The 16,866-nt window shown below is 44.1% G+C and overlaps 1 protein-coding gene across 1 annotated transcript; it reads left to right on the forward strand.

Moving 5' to 3' along the window:
• Positions 1-13,594: 13,594 nt before the first annotated feature.
• Positions 13,595-16,183, forward strand: rpl8 (ribosomal protein L8). The gene is made up of 5 exons (XM_056436333.1): positions 13,595-13,747; positions 14,141-14,282; positions 15,021-15,239; positions 15,327-15,442; positions 15,984-16,183. Exons 1-5 carry the CDS (start codon positions 13,610-13,612, stop codon positions 16,140-16,142), a joined length of 774 nt encoding a protein of 257 aa, XP_056292308.1. The 5' UTR covers positions 13,595-13,609; the 3' UTR covers positions 16,143-16,183.
• The last annotated feature ends 683 nt before the right edge of the window (positions 16,184-16,866 follow it).

Raw genomic sequence — 16,866 nt, forward strand, 5'->3', positions numbered from 1 at the left:
TTGGCTCAAACGGCGGTTAGAGACTTTCTGTGTGTGTGTGTGTGTGTGTTGTGTGTGTGTGTGTGTGCGTGTGCTGTGAAGGGGGCCTTCATCCTGAATTGTATCTCGCTGTGGCCATGACATGCTTATCTCTGACAACTACACATACACACACACACACACACACACACACACACACACACATTCAAGACCTTGTCCCACTCTGGTCTCCTGCCAGACAGGAAATAATCTATGTGCTTGTGTATGTGTGTGTATGTTTCGCACGTGTGTGTCGGCACGCGCATGTGTGCACGTGTGTGTGTGCGTGTGTGTGTGTGTGCGTGTGTGTGTAGTTGGATCCAGCTGTTTGCCTCATATCTGTGACCTCCTGTGGTTGCTGTGTGGGTGTGTTGGGGGGATGGAAACTATAACGGGTTCACACTAATATCATCTCTAATGAAGCGCTGTGTGTGTGTGTGTGTGTGTGTGTGTCTGTGTGTGTCTGTCATTCTGTGTGTGTGTGCGTGTGTGTCTGTCTGTGTTCGTGTGTAGGAGTGTGTGCGTATGAGAGTGTGTGTCTGTGTGTGGGAGTGTCTCTGTCTGTCTGTCATTCTGTGTGTGTTTGTGTGTCAGTGTGTGTCTGTCATTCTGTGTGTGTTTGAGTGTCTGTGTATGTGTGTGTGTGTGAGTGTCTGTGTGTGTCAGTCTGTGTATGTGTGTCTGTCTGTGTGTGTGCGTGTGTGTGTGTGTGTGTGCGTGTCCACATGAGCTCAGAGACAGGCAGATGGAGGACGTCCTCCATGAAGTCAGGTTTGTGTTGACTGATGCAGTTTAAAGCATCGAAGCTGTAAAACATTGTAAAACATTATAATGCTCATTATCATCCGATCAGAAGAGAAGACGAGCAGTTTGATGAAGACCATCCGACGGCATCGCGGCTGGGAGGAAGAAGATTCAGTATTTCATCAAACTAATACTCTCTCACTTTCCCCTCCCAGATTGAATCGGCCGGCCCGAGGTTTGAACCTCCGACCTTCTGCTCCCCATCAACACCGAACTCACAATCACTTATTTACTCTCCCATGAATGAAAGTCTCTGTGTGGCCATTTGAATTGTCCATTGACTCCGTACGCAACATCTTGTGCAACCTGGTGATAAACAATAGTGCACCGTCGGCATGGCGACGCAGCGTGAAGTGAAGAGCCGGATGAAAATGACACGCTGCGAAAAACTACGAGGGAACAATTCAAACTAATGTGACCGTCACTATGACGAATCGGAGGTTCCCTTCATCGACCGGGAGCCCTCTTTCATTCAGTCATCTTTGGCTTGGAAAATGATGATGTCAGCAAAACACACACACCACACACACCATCCCGTCAGCAGCCGGCTCGTCTCCCACGGCTCCCCGACCGGTTTCCAACTGTTGAGGATTAATTAACCGACTGCAGGAAGCCGCCCTTCTTTTCCCCGACTCCGTCCTCGCGTTGCGCTCTCCCGTTTTCTCCCGTCCGCCCTCTGAAACGTGTCTCGTTACGCGTTGACACACATCGGACGCACGAGATGTGATTCAACGTGGAGACCGATCTCCTGGAAGGGAAGTGACATCACGGCGTGTCCCTCGGCGGGTGACATCACGGCTTCTGGCCACTGCTGTGGGTTTTGAAGCTTATTAAAACCTCCACACACACACACACACACACACACACACACACACTCGCTGTCAGACCTCTTGGTGGCTGAACGCCTCCGGACCGACACAGAGGAGCGTTTCTCCTCTGATGCAACGACAGAGAGATGGCGTGAGGTCACGTGGAGTCAGGTTGCTGATGTGCGTGTGTGTGGTTGTCATTGTGTACATCTCTTCCCGTCATGTGACCCTAAATACCTCCGGGAGGCTCAGGACGAGAAGACGGCCCGGAGCCAATCAGCAACATGGCCTGTTTGTCCTTCTGGAATCACAGAGCCTGAACGCAACACACTCACACGGCACCACACACACACACGTACACACACACACACACACAGACACAAACAAACAACACACACATGTACACATACACACAGACACAAACAAACAACACACACACGTACACATACACACAAACACACACAGACACAAACAAACAACACATACACACAAACACACACAAACAAACACACATACACACAAACACAAACACACACACACACACACAAACACAGACACAAACAAACAACACACACACAGACACACACATCCCAACACACACACAAACACACAAACAAACAAACAACACACACACAGACACACATCCCAACACACACACAAACACACAGAGACACAAACAAACAACACAGACACATATATCCCAACACACACACACAAACACACACAAACACACACATACAAACATACACACACATAAACACACGCACACAAAAACACACACATACAAACACACACAAGCACACACTCACATACACACCCCCCACACACACACAAACACACACATAGACACACATGTCCCAACACACTCAAACACACACACACAAACACAAAAACACACACACGCTTTACAATCTGTACATATAGACATCCCTGACCTTTGACCTTTGACCTCGTAACTCTGGATTTGAACTTTGAGAAAGAAGAAAATGTAGCGCGTGGTTGGAAACGGTAAAGAGTCAGATGTCGGTCCCACGCGGTCTCTACTAGAGTCGCCGCTTCCTCACAGCTGCTTCTGGTTGTGAGTACTTTGCGCCACACTTCTTCTTCTTCTTCTTCTTCCTTCTCGTTTTCTGACGGCTCTCTCCGTCGGCTCGGCGTCGCCGAGGAGGTTTTTTTGGCTCGTCGTTCGTTTTCCGTCGCTCCCTCTTCCTGTCGTCACGGGAAGTTCATCAAGGTCTCGCACCGAGCGCCGACCTCCTGTCAAAAGGAGAGGTAGGTCATCACACACACACACACACACACACCTCTCTCTTCCTGCTCTCCCTCCATCTTTCTATTTCGGTCCTCTCAAAAGCAGAGGAGGGAAGCCCGACCTCTCGAGAGTCTTTTGGATGTCGAAGATATTTTGTAAAGTACGATCCGCTGCACTTCTGCTTTCTTGGGAAGATGTATTTACGCGTGGCTACGGACATCAGCTGGTTAGCTCAGCATAAAGACACGTCGGTCCGTGGTCACGTCGACGTCTCCGCTCCTTAAACTTTGGCTGTAGTTATTACCTTCGCATTGAAAATGCGGAAGGTTATGTTTTGATCGCCGTGTATTTATTTATTTATTTATTTATTTATTTGTATGCGTGTTATTCGCATAAGTCAAAAAGTTTTAAACCGAATCGCATGAAATTTGGTAGGATGATTGGTTATTATCCGGGGACCATTTGATTAGATTTTGGGATCGATCGGGTCAAAGGTCAAGGTCATGAAAAGGTCAACATCTTCTTTTTACCATAGCGCGGTCAATCTTTATCCAATTGGCATGCAACTAATGCCAAAATGTTCATAATTCAATGCCCAATCTTGTGATATGCGAAGGTATGCGCTCTATCGAGTGCCTATTCTAGTTTTTTGTATTTTGGTGTGCAGTTGAAGGAAGGATTTTATTTTTAAAAACCTTGCACGACTGCGGCTCCACACACACACACACACACACACACCTCTCTCTCTAAGTCGCATGATTGATGAACGGATGCGGTTGAACTTGGTCGGTACTCGCTCACCTAAGCAGGTGTCGCATTGTTTTACAGGTCGAAAAGATAATGTAGATTATGAGGGGTGATCTATTTTAAATAGACACTTAGTCTTGAACCACAAGAAACATGCAGCAAATTGCTCTATTTATGTGAGTTATTTTAAGATCTCTCCAAAACAAACAACAAGCGAGTCTTCTCAACCAGCTGACAGCTGCACACAGTGAGTGTGTGTGTGTGTGTGTGAGTGTGTGTGTGTGTGTGTGTGTGACTGTGTGTGTGTGTGTGTGTGTGTGTGTGTGTGTGTGTGTGTGTGTGTGTGTGTGTGTGTGTGTGTGTGTCTGTTGAATCAATCTCAGTTCATGTTCCAGTTTCCAGAATTACCCATTCAGATGTTTATTCTGCTGGTTAAAATAAACAAACAGGAAGTGAGACAGAATGGCAGGAATGGGACATCCTGTGAGCGCTGAGCCTCGGTAATGACCTCCGGCCAATCAGAGACGAGAACAGCGGTGAGGTCACTTCCTGCCGGCTCAACGCCATCGGAGGGAAACTCAGAAAAAGGCCGCTTTTTTCTTTTCGGAAACAAAGACACGCAGCGGCGAGACAAAGAGGCGTGTTGGTTGTCGTTGACTGAAGCCACACACACACACACACACACACACAAACACACACACACACTATAATCCTGCAATACCTGCATTGATGCTCATGAAGGTTTTTACTCCTCACCGCGGATGATGATGTGAGGGATGTTGTTTTCCAGTAGCGATGTTGACATCGAGAGCAGCTGGCGTAACTGGAGGCATCGCCACAGCAGCACAGACCCACAATGCATCTGGAGCGACACAGCTGTTCTGACCAGGGGCGAGAGACCTAGGAAAAGAGCGAGAGACAGTCTCTGAAATCGAGGAAAAATTAGTTTGGCCCTTATTGACCTCCTCCAAGTTCTCATTTCATACCGACAACATGTGCAGAACATTCGTACAGAAACTGCTGAGTGTGCGCCTGTGGGTCAGTGGGTAGCAGGTCCGTCTTTCAATCAGGGGGTTGGAGGTTCAATCCCCGCCCTGGTCGATGTGCCCTTGAGCAAGACACTTCACCCTGAGCTGCTCCCTGTAGCTGGCTGAATGACATGTGATGTCGTCTGAGTCAGCAAAAATGTATAAAAGCGGCTTTGATCAGTATTTGATCATTATACCGCACGCCAAAACCACGGGACACAAGAAAAGTATCTTTCCAAAGATCGTCATCATCTTCATCATCTTCATCACATAGTCTCTCTGCAATAATCCTGTAACACCACAACATCCTCCGCATCTGCAGATTATGAATCGGATAGTTTATAGTTTGAATATGTACTTATTATCTAAATGTCTCCATTCTTATATACCGTACATTATACTTACAGTTATATTACATTAATCACTTGATTTTTATTCCAGCACTATTTAAATGGTTATGTGTTTATATTTTTAAGAATCTTTCTGTAGAAATAACTTGTGTGAAAGCATTGAGAGCATCTTACGTCAAACTCCTCGTATGCGCAACACATGCTTGGCAAATAAAGCGGATTCTGAGCAATAAATTAAATATATATTCAACAATAAATTAAATATATATTGAATAGTGCTGGACGCCTCCCTTTAGAGGTTTTCCAGGCAGGTCCAGCTGGGGGGAGACCAGGAAACGCTGGAGGGATCACATCCCCCCGTCTGCCTGATGGATCAGGAGGTCTGGATCGTGGAATATGCCGACTACCAACTATTCATCCACTCTGTCGTATTCATTGTGTTGTTACTGTGTTATAATTTGTGTGTAATTATTCCTTCTGGTCACATTACATCTATTGTTCTGTCCATCCTGGAGAGGGATCCTCCTCTGTTCTCTCCTGAAGGGTTCTTACATAATTTTTTCTCCCCCTGAAGGGTTGTTTGGAAGTTGTTCCTGATCCGATGTGAGGTCAAAGGTCAGGGACGTCTATATGTACAGATTGTAAAGCACTCTGAGAAACATTTGTAATTTGTGAAAATGGGCTGTACACATAAACTGAATTGGATTGGAACGCCTCGGGATCCCCCAGATGAGCTAGAAAGTGTTGCGGATGAGAGGGAAGTCTGGGTCGGCCCGCCGGGTCCGCTGCCCCCCCGACCCCGACCCCTAAGCGGATGAGGATGGATGGATATCGAATAATGATGAAAGATATTACCATCTGGTTCTGCAGTGCTCTCTGGCAGCCTTCAGTTTATTTTTTGGGGTTTTCTGGCGCCCAACTTCACGCCCAACGCTCTGATCCACCTTGTTTCAGTAGCAGCAGTCCACTGGCCGGCAGCTCGAGGACTCTCTAGGGAGGAGGTGACATGAGGCGCCGCTTTCATCCTCAAGACAATGGGCTTCAGTACAGATGTGAGTTTGTTAAAATGATGTTTTCTTTTGAATGGAAACATGTGCAGGCGTTTGGTTCTCAAGACAAAGACAAAAGCAGACGTTTTGAGATGGATTTAATCAACTATTGTGAAATGTAAATTGAGTTTTACAGTTGCTTGAGGAAATGTGGAAAATAGAATAAATTAGATTAGATAAGCCTTTATTAGGAAATGTGCCGGAGTATTGCAAAACAAAAAGTAAAAGTAAGTAAGTAAATCGTACAGAATTTAAAACAAATACTAATACAGATTGAGTGGAGACACATTATTGCACATATGAGGAAGATTCAAAAAAGGTTTTATAATTTGCTCGTGCGTACATTGATATTGATCCTGCGTCTTGCACATGAATGAATGAAGACTCTCCTGAAACATGCCTCCAACCTCTCAAACATTGTTCACATGCAACGGCTCCTGCATCCTTCTTCAGGACACTCGCTCTGAAGCGTTCCATCTTCATTTAATCCTGTAACACGCTGACGCCTTTTGCAGAATTCCAATTTTTTTTTAGGAAGGTACCAGGTCCGATCAGGTGTGTTAAATCGACATTACTGGAACCGGAGAGGAACAATTGCGATATTTTAGAAATTGTACAAATAACGCATAACATAAGCACATACACTACCGTTCAAAAGTTTGGGGTCATCCAGACAATTTCGTGTCTTCCATGAAAACTCACTTTTATTTATCAAATGAATTGAAAATTGAATAGAACATATAGTCAAGACATTGACAAGGTTAGAAATAATGATTAATATTTGAAGTATTAATTTTGTTCTACAAACTTCAAGCTCAAAGGAAGGCCAGTTGTATAGCTTATATCACCAGCATAACTGTTTTCAGCTGTGCTAACATAATTGCACAAGGGTTTTCTAATCATCCATTAGTCTTCTAAGGCGATTAGCAAACACAATGTACCATTAAAACACTGGAGTGATCGTTGATGGAAATGGGCCTCTATACACCTATGGAGACATTTCATTAGAAACCAGACGTTTCCACCTAGAATAGTCATTTACCACATTAACAATGTATAGAGTGTATTTTTGATTAATGTTATCTTTATTGAAAAAACAGTGCTTTTCTTTGAAAAATAAAGACATTTCTAAGTGACCCCAAACTTTTGAACGGCAGTGTATGTATCATCAGATTTTCTAGATGGGATCACAAAATAAAATCATGGAAGAAATACATCGAAACAAGCATTTAGATAAAAATGCAGCCATAAAAAAAAGACTTAATGGACTCTTTTCTCCTGCAGACCGGAGAGACCTCCTCACCGCCCGTGGAGGAACGTATCCATACGCCTTCAGGCAAAACTAGTTCCACTGAGTCAGCTGAGTGATGACGTCATAAGAGTTTAAAGAGAAAACAGATAAAATTTGAATAGCGATGTACACTATGTGTGTTTGTGTTTGAATACCGTCTCTAATTAAAGTTCAAACGTGTCCTTCCTGTCCGCAGTTCTCACAAACACTCTGAGCAGATAGCAAGCAGGACCCCTGTTGTTGCACTAAGCCCATGTTGAGGGTAAAATAAAGCACAAATAATGGCAAGTTCAATTAATTTTTACTAGATACTCACTTTTATACATTTTAACTTTTAGATTTTTCACACATGTGATACGATTCTAAAATTCACATGATGATATGTTTTCAATGTCCTGAACACAACTTGTACCCATCGGTGTTCTTTGGGAACAATTTGACCCCAGGCTGTTTTTCACTGTGTAAAAGATATAAGAAATATCAACTTTTTTATTTATTTAAAGGGCTATTTAGGTAGTCAACAAACAAACAAACATAAAGTACCTGACACTTAAACTTGGGAAACAATATTAATTCTAATAATTTTCTGGAGGTTTTAACTGCTGGGGTCAAAAAGGGTAAAAGATGTTAATACATTTGAAGGTAACAGGAGGGTTAAGTATATTTACATGCCAGTTAGTTTTAACTTTTACTTAAAGATCGAGTGTGTGTGGGATTTGGCGCCATCTAGCGGCGAAGCTGCGCAACTGAAACTCCTCCCGAGCTGAAGCGTGGAGGAAAACTGTGATGACCGACACAAAAATGTTAACGGAAACACAACAATACTTTTTTAAAGCTGATTATACATAAAGGTAAATAAACTTATATTATATTCCAATTTTTTCAACATGCCCCTAAATACACTGTTCCTTTTTGTAAGATGCATACTTACATAGTATTTCTTCACTGTGGTATTACTCCTACTTTACTGAAGTGAGTACTTCTTTCACCACTGCTGGATTGAGTACACATTTTAAAGGAAGTCTTTTGTTTCTAATGGAGTTTTTTTTAATGACATATATTGCTTCTTCTTCTTAAGTAAAGGGTCTTTATGTATTCTACTAAACTTCAATTGGCTTCATTCTGGATCTTTCGACCTTCGGATAACTTTTACGGAGGCCGGCAGTACGTTTTCTAAACCGCTTTGCTGTCAATGTGTTCACAAAGTGTATAAATCTGTTCCTGAATGATCTCAAATTAGACCCATGCTTACATTAGTCCTGAATAATGTTCCAGAAACCCAAATTGTGGTTAGAAACAGGACAGGAAACAGGACCTTTTTGTTTTTCCTGCTACAGACTCAGTAAATATACAGAGCAGTCTGTGTGTGTTGTTGGTGTTTCAGCTCTATTGTTCTGTTTTGGCCCAGATGTGACAACGCTAACTGTATTAATGATGAGGAGGCTAACACACACACACACACACGTTAAGTTGTTGGACAGCAGAATGGAGCTCCGTTGTCACATCTGCAGCTTTCGGCAGTTTCCTTTTTTGCAGAGTAAAGGTAGTTCCACCACTGGGAGGTCAAGGGTCAGAGGTCACCACCGCCGCTCCTCCCTTCACGGACGTCTTAAAGCTGAGTCTCGGTGCGACTGCAGCTTACGTTCCCCTTTGTTCTCTTCGCTTTGTCCCGCGCTCTACAGACAAGGATGAGGACGAGCACGCCGCTGAATCCCCAAACAGACGTTGCATCTTCTCACGGACCGGGTTGTCGAGAAGCGGGCGGCTCGTTTCCACCGTTAATGAACTCGTTCATTAACGGTGAGCTGTTCTCTCCGAGGTTTAGACCTGTCGTTGTTTATTTGTTTGCCGACTGCTGGGTAAACGTTGTGCACCACGGTTGCGTGACTTCACGTCTCCGGTGTTTAGCGTGATGAAGACACATTAAAGCTCCAAAGGAGGAGCGGAGGAGCGGAGGAGCGTTTCATGACACAGTTCATGTCATGGACATAAAAACAGTCAAACCTTCTTAGCTCGCATTAAGCACACACCTTATTTCAGGCATCTGACTTAACCCTCCTGTTACCTTCACATTTACTAACATCTTTTACCCTCGGGGTCAATTTGACCCCAGCAATTAAAACCTCCAGAAAATTATTAGAATTACTATTGTTTCCCAAGTTTAAGTGTGAGGTACTTTATGTTTGTTTGTTGACTACCTAAATAGCCCTTTAAATATATAAAAAAGTTGATATTTCTTATATGTTTGACACAGTGAAAAACAGCCTGGGGTCAAATTGACCCCAAAGAACACCGACATTAAACATTGAATGGGGTCAAATTGACCCTAAAGGTAACAGGAGGGTTAAGCCCATTTTTTTTTTAAACTCACGCTCACTCATTTCTGGGTTTTAGGACCCTGTTTACCCATCCAGCACACACACACACACACACACACACACACACAGCAACACGATTATCCTTTAAATTGGGTTCCGTAGATATAATAAAATTCACTCATTTTTGCTCTGTTTTTGGTCTCCACCGACTCCTCAGGGAAACATGCATCTCTATAGCTGCTTCATGCTCCACCATGTTCACCAGTTAGTCGCCGACTGTGACTGTCTGCACGTTTGGTGCCGAGCAGGTAACGTTCGGTTGGTTGTGAGACCTTTTTCATGAAAGCGGTGAGACTGGATACGAAAATTTGCTACAAAAGCACCCAAAAAAAGCCGAGCTAATGCATAGTGGAAGAGTCGGGGGATACTTCCCTGTTTGGCTGTCACCGTTTCACATCACCCCGTTTGTCCATCTTCTCTTACTAACTCTCTCTGAGGTCAATACTCGTCAAAGAGAAGTTTAAAATGATCTTTAATCTGTATTACATGCAGCTGCTAAACTGTCTAAACAAATTGAAAAATGTGAGAGAGAAAAAATTCTGGAAATGTCTGGAGCACAGGGCAGCAGCCACAATCAGAGGTCAAAGGTCACAGAATATAATCTCCCGTCGGTTACACACAAGTACCACTCTCCACGTCCCACGCTCGGTGTATCTGGAGTAACAGTTCCGGCTGTGTGTGTTTTATGTGTGTGAGTTCTACTGCCAAGAAGCTTTCACAATCATTTGAAAGGGAAACTTCTTTATTCAGAAGAAGGAAAACGATCTCTCACAAGCAGCCGGCCCTCCTTCTTGTTGTGCCGTAGAAAGACAACCGGCCTGCATCGGGAGTCCCAGCATCAAGACAACATCATCAACCGAGAACCCAAAGCATGTATGAATTAAGTTCATTGATGATCTATTTTGAGAATAACAATAAGAACAAAATAAATCCAAAATGACTATAAACAGGCTGGAAGAACTCAGCCGGAGTCATTAAATGTATATTAATCGGTTGTGATCAATCGGAGCGTCTTCATCAGACTGAAACGTGTGTCGTCACAGGAACACAAACCTGCAGAAACGCGTGTTCGAAAGAAAAGAATATAAGGATAAAGCACAGCATACACACACATTGTGTGCACGTGTATGTGCAATATGCACCAGGGGACTGTATAAAACAATACAGCATCATAGTACCTGAACCACATATTTATCACCTGCAGTGTCAGCCCTTTGTGTGTGTGTGTGTGTGTGTGTGTGTGTGTGTGTGTGCACTCATTAATCACAGCAGTGCTGTTCCTCCTGCGGGACGCTCTGATCTCAGGAGGGGAACCATCTGTTGCTCGACACCTTTTCTTCTTCTGTGGTGGGAGGAAGCAGCCAGAAGTCTGAGCTCATCTCAGAGGATAAAACACTGAATTCTCTCCTTGGGAAAAAAATAAAGAATCTTGCAAGTTGAAGTCATCTCTGAATTTAGACTTTAGGAAGGCACAACGTTCCCATGCCACTCTCCCAGGATGTATAGAAGTAAACACTATGCAGAATATTTTAGGAGCTCCTCCGAGGGAACCCCGGGCTGGACGGGCCTCCTGCGGAGCATGTCGGTGCCTCCTCTCCGGGTTCTCCGGGTTCTCCGGCTTCCCCCCACGGTCCACAGGCATGTGGCTTCTGTTAACTGATGACTCACAGGGCCGATATAGCATGGCTGGAGATTCTCGACATTGCGTAAGAATAAACCCCCCCCCCCCAACATCTCTATTAAAAGAACATTCAGTTGTATCATAAGAGCCAAAGAAAAAGGTTGCAGCTAATTAAACTCCTAGTTTTTACATTAACATACTGTGTGAAAATAAAACTCCTAGTTCAGGCGGTACCACGAGGAACAAAGAGATTGAATCCAGACCATTAATCCTGTTTGTCTGATTAACAACAACATCCACGTCACGGATTCTATCGTCATTTTAAGATCCTGACTTCCAGTTTTCCTGAGATCTTCTTGCACATGTTGTCCATCTTTTTTATACTTATTACACAATTCTCACGACACTCCTCGGCCTCCGCTCCTCTGCTCTCTTTGGTGTTGCATTACTGCCATCTTCTGGAGTTGGTTAACTCCTACAGGTCCTGGACTCTTGTGGCAACCCACCAAAACGTCTTCTGCTTCCTCCACTCCCACCATATTGCCCCAGAGAGCTCTTTAAACATGTTATTGTGGGTCCTCATCGTTATATTTCTTCCATATTTCCTGCAATAAACAAGCTCACATTCAGAATCAGGCTTATATGCAATTTATAAATCGTATCATAGCTAAATGGCCTGGGTATTTTAGTGCTTAACGGGCACGATAAACATAGAGAACATTTAAATAAACAGAACTGCGAGATAATAATTTTAAATGTAGAATGGATATTTACAATAATGTAAAGTATAACTGTTTTAAAAATTGAAAAAAGCTGGACCATGTTTAAGAGATTGTGGAAAACAATGGAAAAGGAGGATGCACATGTTCATAGTAGAGTATGATGATAAGAATATATTGTATTAATGATATGTCAAGGTGTGGAGACTTTATGTAACGTGTTCATTGACAATTAAGGTTTTCAAGATATCAATTTTAATATGCTATTATCTTCTTCCATTTTACAATTATGTTAATTTTGAAAAGGAAATGTTGGCTTCCACTCTACAGTAATGTTTTTCAAGTTAGAGTTGGAGAATAAATACATGAAATACAATACGAGCATTATCAAAAAAAATAAAAAAAATAAGAGCGATTTAAATAAAATTATGGATAGAAATATATAATTAAACTGTATTTTCATAATCACAACCAGAAGAAACAGGATTCTTCCTCACAAATCTTTCTTGCTATTTTATTAGAGTATGGTTTTTTTAAGTGAACTTACAGAGCAAAGAAAGAAGGGTTTACTATTTCTCTACTAGCTATGGCTACTTTGCCCATAAATATAATCAGAGATTAAATTATCCATAAAGAAGAAAAAAAAGGAGACGTGTCAAAAGGCAGAATGTCATGTTTCTGCTCAAATCTACCCAACATCGTTTTGACACGAGGCAGGAGTTCACATTATTAAATGTAGTCCACAGGGGTCAATTCAAATAAATAAAACATTTAAAAATAAATTCTGTAGCGGGTATATGAGATATATTTTTTTGTGTACGTTTTTTGGACGTTTGAGTAAATAGGTCGTCTAATAACGTCATAATTTTCTTTTCCTACGCGGATATGTTGATCTGCCTACAACTCCCAGCAGACACCGCGGTGACTTCTCCGGAAGAAAACCTCCGTCTTCCCCCTCGCGCTTCCTCTTTCCGTCAACGGAGTTTAGGTAAGACAACCGCGATCCGATTGCCTTCGTAAAATCTATCTATATCGTGTCTTTGTGTGTTCATCCACTGTTATACCACACTTCTAAATATTCGCTATATGTATAAGAATAGGTTATGCTGAGTATTTTAGTGACATGCATGTTCGGGAGCAGTTATTTGTAGATCCTAGTAGCTCGGTGTTAACATGGTGCCGTGTCGCGGCTCCGAGGCCGGTAGCCGCTCCGAGCGGGCAGGTTACAGGTCGTATCTTCAGAATAGAGCCGCCTGGGCGAACTACATATTACTTAAATGTGTTAGCACTGCGATTAAAGTGGCAGAAAGTTGATCCGTTAATGTCAAACTGACGCCGTGACCGTCCCGTTAGCACACGACATGCTAACGCTCGCTCACTGCGGAGGAGCTCCGCCGCGTTTCGCTTCTTAACTACTGGCCCGAGCGGGCTCCCGTCGCGGCTGCATAGCAACCGTATCTACGGTAATGTGTTTCAACGAGCCTCGGCGAGGGCTCGCGCGCCCGTGGTGAATAACCGTCCGGTCCTCCCGTTTCAGGACACGATGGGACGTGTGATCAGGGGACAGAGGAAAGGTGCGGGCTCCGTATTCAAATCCCACATCCATCACAGGAAAGGTGCCGCTAAACTCCGTCACATCGACTTCGCCGAGCGACATGGCTACATCAAGGGCATCGTGAAGGTAACGCTGGGACGCGATGTATTCATTCAGGAGCAGATTGAAGTCCAACTAGTCAGTGACTGTCCCTGTCAGGACTCGTACGGTCATGGAAAACCTGGAAAAGTCATGGCATTTTAAAACGGTCATTTCCAGGCCTGGACAAGTCATGGAAAAAACTTAAATCATAAAAGTTTTGGAAAAGTCATGGAAATTTGTTATAATTTACGCCGAGTTTGAAATATTAAAAAAAAAAAAATTTCAAGAAAGACTCTCAGAATACAAGCCGGCATTTTCTAAATCTCATGTTTATACCGAGATTTCAGTTGGGTCATGGAAATTTGGTTAAAAGTCCTGGAAATCCATTGGTCAAAATGTGTAAGAACCCTGCCTGTGGTGGTCACCTCTCTCTCTCAGGACATCATCCATGACCCCGGCCGTGGCGCTCCCCTGGCCAAGGTGGCCTTCCGTGACCCGTACCGCTTCAAGAAGAGGACGGAGCTCTTCATCGCCGCCGAGGGCATCCACACCGGACAGTTCATCTACTGCGGCAAGAAAGGTGAGCGGGTCGGCGGCGGACTGACCCGGCGCTCACGTTTGACCCACCGTGGTTCTAATGTGTCGACGTCATTACCGATGAAGTCGTATCGCTTGTACGCCGTTAATTGATGGTTTTAAAACGTGTTGTGTTAAATTCCATTTTTAATTTGGAAGCAGACGGGTCGAAGCCGAAGTCGTACGGGCGCTCCGATCGGGATCTTTGAGGGACGGTCTACGGGGAGCTTTATCTCTTAAATGTTTAAAATTCAGGGTTCGTACGGTCCTGAAAAACCTGGAAAAGTCATGACATTTTAAAAATGGTCATTTCTAGGCCTGGAAAAGACACGGAAAAAACTTAAATCATAAAAGTTTGGGAAAAGTCGTGGAAATTTGTTATCACATCATTTACGCAGAGTTTGATATAATTAATGTGTTTTTTAAAGAAAATATAAGCTGGCGTACGCTCTCAATACGCACAATTTTCCCAAAAAAAATCATGTTTATACCGAGATTTCAATTTGGTTTAAAGTCATGAAAATCCATTGGTCAAAATGTGTAAGAACCCTGAAAATCAGACACTCGCCTTTTTATAGATTCACCTAATCAAACTGGTAATACCGATCGGAAACACCCTCTCAAGGCCGCGCGACTAAATTTGTTAGAACGCCAACACGGTCGTTTTTTGTAAAACTGGTGAAATTGAGGTCGATGTGAAGCCGATGTCGTACTTTTTATTCATTTATTTTTAATCCCACAGCTCAGCTGAACATCGGCAACGTCCTGCCCGTCGGCACGATGCCCGAGGGAACCATCATCTGCTGCCTGGAGGAGAAGCCCGGCGACAGGGGCAAGCTGGCCCGCGCCTCGGGGAACTACGCCACCGTCATCTCCCACAACCCCGAGACCAAGAAGTCCAGAGTCAAGCTGCCCTCGGGCTCCAAGAAAGTGATCTCCTCCGCCAACAGAGCCGTCGTCGGTGAGCGTCTCCTCTCCGACGTTCCCTCGAAAATGTGCAGATTTTGGCGTTTTGAAGTGCAGATTCTGACCCGCTCTGTTTTTTTAGGCGTGGTTGCCGGAGGCGGTCGTATTGACAAGCCCATCCTGAAGGCCGGTCGCGCCTACCACAAGTACAAGGCCAAGAGGAACTGCTGGCCACGTGTCCGCGGTGTGGCCATGAACGTGAGTGAACGGGAGCGCGCCGCAAACCAGCAGTTTATGAAGTCGACAGGAGGAACGTCAGACGTGTGGGCTGATGGCGAGCTGAGAAACTCATTTAATTTGGTTTATATGCCGCTTGAGTTTGATTTCCCGTGAAGCGACCTCGTCCGTATGTGGAGACGAGTTAAAGAGAAAGACGTCTGACACGGCGTGGCTTCTACATCTCGTGATTTACGTGGCGCACGCGTTCTCAAACGCTCATGGGAACCTGCACTTTTATCTTTAGACGTTTTCAAATGTCGAGGACATTATGAGCGGCTGTAGAGGCTGGCTCAGCTGCAGGTCGTGCCGACATGAGGCCGGTCTCGAGTTCAAATCTGTTTAGAAAAGAACAGCTCTCACTAAATAGAAGCTTGTTTGCTCTGCAGCTAATATAACGCACATCCTCTGGAAACGAAGCGTTCGGCTCAGTAGGAATGAATCGTTGTTCTCTTGCTCGATGAGGACGCCGCTGCAGTAACACGTGGCGGTTCCCTGACTGGCGTTTTCTCCCCCTCCGCAGCCCGTCGAGCATCCCTTCGGTGGCGGTAACCACCAGCATATTGGCAAACCCTCGACCATCAGGAGGGACGCGCCCGCCGGTCGCAAGGTCGGTCTCATCGCTGCCCGCCGTACCGGCAGACTGCGCGGAACCAAGACCGTCCAGGAGAAGGAGAACTAAACCTGACTTTGTTGAGAATAAAAAATCGTGTTGTAAACATACCGCTCCGTTTATTGATTTCCAGGTCAGTGAGACGACGATGAGGCTCTCGGGTTCAGAGTTACGAGAGTCGAGCTTTTGTACCTGCTGTCCAGTCAGGGTTCTCACACGTGTCCCTGTGGAGTTCCAGGACTTTTCCATTACTTTTCAATGGCTTTAACCCAAATTTCCATGACAAAACTGAAATCTCGGTGTACACATGAACATTTGTGAAAATGTAGTATTTAAACTGAGAATTACAAAGTATACAATACAACCTTAAATGAGACAATAGTCTAATGTGTTGCTGCCACAGAGGTGCCAACATGGTTACATCTACACTTCTCTGGCATAGCTTCCCGCGCTCTGGCCAGCAAACTTTCCAGTTGCGGTGCGTTCACTTGCAACGCAAAAAAATAATTGCACCTATAGTATGAGGGCGTATGCCGGCTGAGATTTTGAGCGTCTTCCTTTCAAAGGCATGAATTATTTTAAACTCGACATAAATGAACATGTGAATATAACATTTACATGACTTTTCCAAAACTTGTGATTTAAGTATTTTCAAGGCCTGGAAATTACCATTTTAAAAGTCCATGACCGTACGAACCCTGTAAGAAGTGTTTGCCATCTACTGAAAACTCCCAAAAAAACACTTCTGCTTCCAGGTGGACAAAATGATTTATTTACAGTTGTAATATGAAAC

The sequence above is a fragment of the Pseudoliparis swirei genome, chromosome 2 (assembly GCF_029220125.1).
Source record: "Pseudoliparis swirei isolate HS2019 ecotype Mariana Trench chromosome 2, NWPU_hadal_v1, whole genome shotgun sequence".
Classification (NCBI taxonomy): Eukaryota; Metazoa; Chordata; class Actinopteri; order Perciformes; family Liparidae; genus Pseudoliparis; species Pseudoliparis swirei.

Coding starts and splice junctions, on each gene's coding strand:
- rpl8 (XM_056436333.1), top strand. CDS start 13,610: ATGGGACGTGTGATCAGGGGACAGAGGAAAGGTGCGGGCTCCGTATTC. Junction 13,748..14,140: donor ACATCAAGGGCATCGTGAAG/GTAACGCTGGGA, acceptor TCTCTCTCTCAG/GACATCATCCATGACCCCGG. Junction 14,283..15,020: donor CATCTACTGCGGCAAGAAAG/GTGAGCGGGTCG, acceptor TTAATCCCACAG/CTCAGCTGAACATCGGCAAC.